Raw genomic sequence first — 9,707 nt, forward strand, 5'->3', positions numbered from 1 at the left:
TAGCCCTATAGTAGGTCATTATTTGTAGTAAATTGCAAGCGACAATGCTTTATACTTATGGACTTTCAGTGCTTTGAGTTGGGCAAATTTCAGATTCTTTACAACCTGAAAACAATGTATTGTATTCAGGCTGCCCAGGGCCTTAGAATTTACAGGAGATTAACTTTACTGCTATTTCATACAAGTTTAGGCATTGCTCTGATCAGCATATTCTGCCTTTGTTGTTTAGTTAAAGCATTGTTCAGTTATAGTGCCCTTAAGTTGGCCAATTTTCATGTTTTTGACATGCCCAAATCCGGCAAAATGGCCCCCAAACTTCTTTGGCCTGTTGCCATGGCAACGAGGGGTTCTGAGAAGAAAGAAAGCTATTTTGAGGGGTTGTGTACCAAGTACTATCACTGTGCAAAAAAGGAGCCAAATCTATTTTTTGACCCGTGCCACCATTGTTTGACCCTTACAGACATTCGCTCTTAAAACTTAATAATGATGATTCTGTTACTAATCTCAATACATCCAAGGTGGAGAGTTAGGCAAGTTGTACAATGTATGTGACCATTGCATTGTGGCACTAGTTAGGCAAAAGTCCAGTAGAAGAACACATGTATGGTGTTTTAGGTGGCAACTGGCCAGTAGCTCAGTAGTGTAGATATTTGATAACTCTGCGCTGTGTATGCAGATTTTCCTATCAACATACTTGACACATTGAATGGTTGTCTTGGTGAAAATTGCTCATATAGCTTTAGCTTTAGCCATCTTTTATTATTTCAAGAGGCATTTCTTTTATCGAGATATGCTTTGTCGGGTTGTCCTGTTCAGTTGTTGAACCTAAAGATGCTCAGGGGATACTTGTAAGGTGTTCTTGATATCTTCAGAAGAGTCTGTAATGGCTACCCTGTGTTGTAACGAGGGAAGGGGCACATTTCGAAGGTACTTTGCAGATTTCTATCGTAGAATATCTGCTGATGATCGCTAGCCAATCAGGGCACGGCATTTCCCACGACAAAGGTGGGGTGATGCTGGGCAAGTTAGAGGAATTCAGACTTTGATCGTTCAGTTCAAATAAAACCTAAGCAGTCTTCTAGGATCTGTTTTCTTGGAAGATTTTAATCTTTAAAAAATTTAGTATCCAAAAGCGCTAGCATTCTGGTCTGTTGGATGACTTGTAACTGCCAAGCATAAAACAGTCGGGTGACAACTCAATTTTATGTATATTGAGATAAAAACAAGGTCCTTTCACAAGTTTTAAAATGCTGGGCTTAAGTCCTTAATAAAGCATTTTTCAACTATGAAAATATTGTGCTAATATTTACGATATTATTACTGGACATTTGTTTCAATGTTTCTGGACCTCATTTTCAAAATATTTTTGTTGAACACTTGATCCAAACTTTTTAACTTCCAAAATGCAGCTACATGTTTGTCCAATCTTTGCCTCTAAATTGCTAATTGCAAGCAGGGTTGGACAAGTCCACTAGTCCGATTGTCTCAGGCGAGTGAAAGTGCCAATAAGGCAAACACATCACGGTTCAGGTTTTTAGTGTAACAGGCCACTACACTTTAATTTGTGACCACCATGCTAAAATGAGGACCGCTGCACTAATTTTCAACATTTACTTACCACAATGTAATAGACTAATAAAGTATCAAATATGAAATATGATTATGTGCCTCTCCAAACTGACCAAAAAAATCCTTCAAATTACATGTACATGTGACGTTAACAGAGTTAAGTCACATAACAGGTACCCTAAGCTTGCAATGCCAACTTTTTACTCTACAGTTTCAAAATCTCACTGTGGAAGGGCCAAGATCCCCCTTCCATACAACCCCCAAGATTGGACTCCTTGCCCTTACCATTACGCTAAAATGAAATCCGAGCTAGAAACCTAGTGAGATTTTCCATGAGTGAGATTTTCGTATACAAATGTAGGTACAGTAGATCATACTTTGTACGTGATGGGCAATGGGCCCAAGAATGTATTTGAACTTGACATACATGTATTATTAGCTCAAGTGCAGACTTTAGTAGTTTGATTTAGACTTTGAAGTTATTTTTTTCACCTTGAATAACCATGATTCACACGTTGTTCATGTCACCGGAGGTAAATGTGTGTACAAACGTGAAGGGCCTTTTGAGTTACCGATGCTAATTTGCATATCTTGTCACATATCTTTCCTGGCCCTTTTCCAAGGGGGAAATGCATGTGCAATGTCCACTTTCTGCTTCAGTGTATTATCCTTGTACAGTTAAGATATTTGTGGCAACGTGAATTTAAAAGTTTTTATTGAAGACATCTTTGATCATCGATGATAATTTGCATATCCAGTCACATAGCTACAGTATGAGGTACTGCAGTTTGTGCCATTTCTGCTAGGTGTCACCCCTGAACAGTTCACATCCTGGCTCTCCAACTGTTTCTTGAACATTGGACTCGATACGAAATACATAGTATACAGTTGAATAACAAAGATGAAAGTTATAATATATGTATATCATTGATGCAGGTTAGACATCCAGGTAATAATAGCAGTTTCTCAACTGCATATGATATTCCAAAATCATATCCAGTGACTTCAGTCGTCCACTATTTGGATGTATTGTACTTAAACTATAGCTTTTCTTGGCTTGCTTTCCATACATGAAAAATTACAGTATGCCTATGGCTTCTAAAAGTCTGACTGTGCTTTTACAACTAGTTTTGGTGTATGATGATAAAAGACCTTCTGTCATTGTTTTTATACAGGTCTTCGTGCGTCGCACATGCAGCATGCCTACGACTTCTACAAACCTGACATGGTGTCAGAGTACCCGGTGGTGGACGGCAAACTCTCCATCCAGTGTTACCTGGGAGCGCTGGACAGGTGTTACAGACTCTACAAGCACAAGGTGCAGACTCTGGAAGGTACGTACCTGGGTGTTATACAGGTGTGTGTGTCTGTACAGGTGTGTGCATGAGTGTTGTACAGGTGTGTGTCCATCGAGTGTTACCTGGGAGCACTGGACAGGCGTTACAGACTCTACAAGCACAAGGTGCAGACTCTGGAAGGTACGTCTTGTACATGTGTGTGTGTGAGTGTTGTACAGTGTGTGTGAGTGTTGTACAGGTGTGATAGTGTTGTACAGGTGTGATAGTGTTGTACAGGTGTGAGTGTTGTACAGGTGTGAGTGTTATACAGGTGTGTGTGTGTTGTACAGGTGTGTGTGAGTGTTGTACAGGTGTGTGTGTGTGTATGTGTGTGTGTGAAAGTGTTGCACAGGTGTGTGAGAGTGTTGTGCAGGTGAGTGAGAGTGTTGTACGGGTGTGTGAGAGTGTTGTACAGGTGTGTGAGAGTGTTTTACAGGTGTGTGAGAGTGTTGTACAGGTGTGTGAGAGTGTTGTACAGGTGTGTGAGAGTGTTGTACAGGTGTGTGAGAGTGTTGTACAAGTATGTGAGTGTTGTACAGGTGTGAGTGTTGTACAGGTGTGAGTGTTATACAGGTATGTGTGAGTGTTGTACAGGTGTGTGTGTGTTGTACAGGTGTGTGAGTGTTGTACAGGTGTGTGTGTGTGGGTGTTGTACAGGTGTGTGCATGAGTGTTATACAGGTGTGTGTGAGTATTGTACAGGTGTGTGGTAGTGTTGTACATATGTGTGTGTGTTGTACAGGTATGTGTCCATCCAATGTTACCTGGGCGCGTAGACAGGTGTTATAGACTCTACAAGCACAAGGTGCAGACTCTGGAAGGTACGTACCTGGGTGTTGTACAGGTGTGTGTGTGTCTGTACACGTGTGTGCATGAGTGTTGTACAGGTGTGTGCATGAGTGTTGTACAGGTGTGTGTTTTTGTGTGTACAGGTGTGTGTGTGTGTACAGGTGTGTATCCATCCACTGTTACCTGGGTGCACTGGACAGGTGTTACTCTTAGTCTACAAGCACAAGGTGCAGACATGGTACATCTTGTACAGGTGTGTGTTTGTGTGTCTGTATGTGTTTCTGTATGTTTGTGTGAGTGTGTGTTACTATGTATGTGTGTGTTTGTGTATACATGTTTGTGTGTCTCTATGTGTGTTTGCATGTGTGTGGCATTCATTTGCTGGTTTTGACTGTTCATTTCTAATCAGTATGTGTGTCTGTTTGTATGTTTGTGCACAACTGCTATAGCTATGTATGATTGTAATCATGTTATTTTTTTCTAAGTTCATTTTCTCAACTTTGTACAAATATTACAAATCTTGGCTTCCTTTTTTTCATATCAGCCCAATTGAAACCTTGGCCTTGCTCTCTACAGTTCTAACGTCTCAACTTCTTCCTTGCCCTTGACAGAAGGTCGCACGTCCCCCCTGACCCTTGAAGACATTGACTACTGCCTGTTCCACACTCCTTACTGCAAGCTGGTGCAGAAGTCATTTGCAAGGCTCTACTTCAACGACTTCTTAGACGCTGCCAAGGACGACCCCAAGTACACGGGCCTGGAGGCCTTCAGGTAACTGTCTTACAAGACATTAAAACTTTTTAAGACGTGCCTTACAAAACTTTAGCATAGTGCAAGACATCTAGCCAAACCTTCATTGATTTATCATTCATTCATTTATTCCTTCATTCAGTCATAAATTCTTCATATTCATTGATTTGTTCACTGCTCCATCCATCCATTCATTTATTCATTCATTCACACTATTAAAATACACTGTACAGTGTACCCAGGCCTGGAGGCCTTCAGGTAACTGTCACTCAAGACATTAACATTAACATCTTAAGAAAACTTAGAACTTGTTTTATAAGACTTACGAATTGTAAGTGTAGGACAACTGAATAAAGTTAAATATTTTCATCATTCATTAATTTTGTTCATTCATTCATTCATTCATTCATTCATTCATTCATTCATTCATTCATTCTTTCATTTGTTCACTCATTCATTCATTCATCAACTTAAAATCATTCTCCACCCCAGGACTTAGCTCTCATTCCTAGATCAGTAGTACATTGTAGTATAGTTCGTATGAATGCCATTGTAAGGAAAAATTGCATTTTCTAGGATTTTTTGTGTTTTGATGTACATGTAAAGGTGGCCAATAGAATTTTTTTTTTTCGGTCAAGTTATTCAGGTTACTAAATGACTTCTTCAGATTTTGACCACAACTCTCACTCAATTTACCACATTCATTTTCCAGGGACTTGAAGTTGGAGGACACATTCTTCAACAAGGATCTTGAGAAAGCCTTTGTGAATGCCAGTAAGGAGTTGTTCAACAGTAAAACCAAACTGGCCCTGTTGTTAGCAACACAAGTGGGAAACATGTACACACCATCCCTGTACTCTGGGCTGGCTTCTCTACTGTATAGGTGAGTATCATACAAGTGGTACTAGTTACTAGTTAGGAACATGTACACACCATCCCTGTACTCTGGACTGGCTTCTCTACTGTATAGGTGAGTATCATACAAGTGGCACTAGTTACTAGTTAGGAACATGTACACTCCGTCCCTGTACTCTGGGCTGGCTTCTCTACTGTATAGGTGAGTTTAATGTACCCCTGCGTCAGGGACTCCAGCAGCAGTATAATCAAACCATGGATAGTGAGTGAGTGATCTACATGTATCCTCAGACTGGTAAAGACTTGTTCAATAAAAGTGGGACTAGTTAGTAGTGTTATCACTGTTCACTCCCTACCTGTACTCAGGCTTGGCGTCTCTATACTGTATACAAATGTTCAGCACATTTTTCAAGTATACATTTTCCTTGAACTCCTCCTGCAGCAAATCTGCGGCCGACCTTGCGGGTCGGAGGGTCGTGTTCTTCTCCTGTTCCTTACCCACTTCTTCCTAAGACACTTAGATGTTCAGCGCATCTTGAGTAATAATTTTTCTTGAACTCCTCCTGCAGCAAATCCGCTGCTGACCTTGCTGGTAGGAGGGTCGTGTTCTTCTCCTACGGCTCCGGCCTGGCGTCCGCCATGTTCTCCGTCCGAGTATCCCAGGATGCCGCGCCAGGCTCGCAGCTCGAGAGGATCGTCGGGAGCTTCTCCGACCTCCAGGTGAAAACAAAAATCAATCAACCAATTGATCAATCAATCAACATTTATTTCTGAACATTGCATAACAGACTGGTAATCTAAAAGAGTTGACTTTCATGTCTAACTGATGTTGTAAAATCAATAATTATAATTATAACTTCATCTATTTATGAAATTTAACAAACATAGTCTTGACCATAAGAAGTCACAAAAAAATATATTATACAACGATATGCGTTGAAAGTAGTGTGTGTTTGTGTAGAACGAAATGGAGTACAATAAACATTTTGCTTGTCCATTCTACAGGCCAGAATAGACTCGAGGAAGTGTTTCTCACCTGCAGAGTTTGCTGACATGATGAAACTCAGGGAAGACACCCATCATCTAGGTAAGTACTTTATTGAAAAATTTGATTTTGTGGTAGAGTGAAAATGGAGTGTTGGCATTGGACTTAAGGTACCATCTGAAAGAAGGGGGTAGGCGGGTAGAAGATAAGATAAAAATGTTTGTGGTGGCTTTAAGTTGCCAATGGAAAGGTTTCCGCAAAAAACACATCAAGCTTATGTTACAAAGTACAATCTTTGGCTACCCAGTCATTGAATGCCAAGATCCTGCAACTAAGTTTCATTAGACACTCTAAATGCCTTCTTTTTCTCTAAACACAGTGAGATACACACCTGTTCCCTGGTACCTGACACATGTGGATGAGACACACCTGTCCTCTCTATGTCTCTATTAAACATCATCAAATGTTGTTACATCTCTGTTCACAGTGAAATACACTCCTATAGGGCCTGTACAGGACCTGTTCCCCGGTACCTGGTACCTGACACACGTGGATGAGACACACCTGTCTTCTCCATCTCTCTAAAATGTTGTTATATCTCTGTTTACAGCGAGATACACACCTGTAGGACCTGTTCCCAGGTACCTGGTACCTGACACATGTGGATGAGATGCACACCTGTCCTCTCCATCTCTTTAAATGAGATGTTGTTATATCTCTGTTCACAGCGAGATACACACCTGTAGGACCTGTACAGGACCTGTTCCCTTGTACCTGACACACGTGGATGAGACACACCTGTCTTCTCCATCTCTCTAAAATGTTGTTATATCTCTGTTCACAGCGAGATACACACCTGTAGGACCTGTACAGGACCTGTTCCCAGGTACCTGGTACCTGACACACGTGGATGAGACACACCTGTCCTCTCCATCTCTCTAAAATGTTGTTATATCTCTGTTCACAGCGAGATACACACCTGTAGGGCCTGTACAGGACCTGTTCCCAGGTACCTGGTACCTGACACACGTGGATGAGATGCATCGCAGACAGTACAGCCGCACACCTGTGGCACTCCGCGCAGGTGTCCGGGACAGCGTAGACACACCCGCCTCCGAAACACCACATATAGAGGTGAGACTTTGGCAGATAAATCTAGCATTGGCTTGCCTCTTAAAGAGTGGCAAGGCAATGCTACTCCTGGTAGCAGACTGTCAAAGATTATGCAGAAGAGACATCTTGCTGCAGTTTGAAGTACTGCAGCAGGAACACCTAGCAGTAGTATTTGCCTGAGTAAGGTGACATACAGTCACTGTAACTTTGGCCTAATGTACTAATTAACTCTTGATTCTGAACAAAAAAAAATGTATTATCCAAGTATAGAACTGGCAACACCATGAGACAATGGACATTAAGCAGTAGTAGCCTAGTCCAGTGGTGTCGAAGAGAACTGAGCGAATTTTCCCTGTTAAATGAACCAGTCCTGTAAATATCATTTGGCCTCTCTGTCGCGACCATTGGAAGACTAGCTCTTCAGCTTCAGTGAGCTAAAACTGGATCAAGATCACTTTCCTTTTTTACCAATTATTTAAGTTTGCTTGTTTGCTAAACTTGTTTTTTTATAATTGATTCAGAAATGCAGAATCTATTCATACAGAACATCAATCACTTCACAGTTCCTCACTGTAAAACATCTGAAAACCCTTCACTTGTTAGCATTATATGGTTTTTGTGAAAACCTTGCCTTATTTTGTAATTGGCCCTCAACAAGATTGTGACACACTTCTTCATTCACTTCCCATGTTTTTTTTATAGTTAGAGGTGGTTTTTATGTGTTAATCTGACAACGTCTAGAACAATAATATAAATTCTTGAATTTTGTTATTGTCAGATAATATGCGATTATTGATGCATTTCAGGTACAACAAGTTTATCCCTTGTACCTGCTATGTCTTTGTTTTTGCAAATGAAAATCTGAAATCTGAATCCTCTCTTCACAGGGTTCCTCCCTACCTCAGAAGAAATCCCAGGCCTCGTCAGACCCCACACCCAGCACATCTTCATCCTTCGACGGGGAGGTTTGAGGGCACGCAGAGACGTGTAGACGTCTTAGATAATTGTTCTTGATTACTCTGTCAAAGTTTTGTTACATTTGGGAAAAGTTTTTATAGGTTTAGAAAATGTAATGAAGCTGTTGTATGGAAGGCCATGTTGAATTGATAACATGTTGATGACATCAAGAAGCACACCAATTTTGGACATTTCCCAGAAAAAAGTTTATCGGCCATACTGTAAATCATGCAAAGCATGTGGGAAAATGGACAGATATATGTAAAAATGGATTATATACTAATAGTAGAATACCAGAGTCAGTTCTAAATGTGAAAGAAATGAATTTGAAAGAAATACATGTAAAATTAATGTGAATTAAAGAAATAAATGTGAAAGAATGGCATTTTCAATGTAATTATCTTGACCACTAAAGATTTCATAATTTTTTTAAAAAGACAACTTTAGAAGGGGGGTTCCTAGGGAAAGTCATCCATATAATCAAATCAACATGGCCTAATATTAATACTTATAGATATGCGCACAGATTCTCTAAAAACTGTCAGGACTTCAGCAACAGCCATAGAAGCAAGTCAATGGAGAGCCATTAAGTACCCTTCAGCCTGCTAGGGTAACCATTCGGCACCGGATTTGTGTTGATCAGGAATTAAGGCAGCACAAAGAGGGTTAAAGAATTATCATGTAGGAATCAGATTGTGAAGGAAAGCAACATAATATCAGTAAGGCTGGTGCAAAATTAAACTTGAAGTAGATTATGAATTGTTTGTGAATGATCCATGATTTATAAAATCAATCCCACCGACTACAGTTATTATATACTGTAACTAGAACAGGACACTGGTGCAGTATTATTCAAGGACTAAAGAAAATTGGTTTATATTCCATTGGATAATATCCTCAGGACTCCTTGAACCGTATGAAACTTATTTTGCTTGACAATGAAAGTTCTGAAGTGACACTTCTTTGGTGTGTGTTTTAAAATGGTGTTTCTTTTGTGGTAAGCTCAATGTTGCATTTCATTGGCTTCTCATATGTTTTACTTAAAAACTTAAATTTCATTCCCAAAGAAATAACTAATCAAGCATTTTAATTGGAGCTCTTACAATTGAATAAAAGATAGCAAGTTGTACAGCAAGTCAAACTGTACAAAAATGTACTGATCTGAAGTGTAAAAATGTTTCATGTACCTTTGGATACATGTGTGGCAAAATAGGGAAATGTGACACAGTGTGAGATGCAGCTATGATCGAATAGGAATAAATGAAATTATTCACATTGCAAACATTACAGGTGCAAAGAGGAGAGAATAAAACCAAATTTTGTCTAATGCAAAAAATAAATAAACATATACAG

At 39.9% G+C, this 9,707-nt stretch overlaps 1 protein-coding gene across 2 annotated transcripts; it reads left to right on the plus strand.

Moving 5' to 3' along the window:
* Positions 1-2,717: 2,717 nt before the first annotated feature.
* LOC118431920 (hydroxymethylglutaryl-CoA synthase, cytoplasmic-like) lies at positions 2,718-9,510 on the plus strand. 2 transcript variants are annotated; one of them, XM_035843358.1, is made up of 7 exons: positions 2,718-2,903; positions 4,306-4,465; positions 5,157-5,327; positions 5,869-6,019; positions 6,305-6,386; positions 7,252-7,418; positions 8,285-9,510. In XM_035843358.1, exons 1-7 carry the CDS (start codon positions 2,762-2,764, stop codon positions 8,366-8,368), a joined length of 957 nt encoding a protein of 318 aa, XP_035699251.1. In that variant the 5' UTR covers positions 2,718-2,761; the 3' UTR covers positions 8,369-9,510. The 2 variants fall into 2 exon arrangements, with proteins under 2 accessions (XP_035699251.1, XP_035699252.1); XM_035843359.1 differs by lacking the exons at positions 7,252-7,418; positions 8,285-9,510 and adding an exon at positions 7,129-7,234.
* The last annotated feature ends 197 nt before the right edge of the window (positions 9,511-9,707 follow it).

This window comes from Branchiostoma floridae, chromosome 15, assembly GCF_000003815.2.
Source record: "Branchiostoma floridae strain S238N-H82 chromosome 15, Bfl_VNyyK, whole genome shotgun sequence".
NCBI lineage: Eukaryota > Metazoa > Chordata > Leptocardii > Amphioxiformes > Branchiostomatidae > Branchiostoma > Branchiostoma floridae.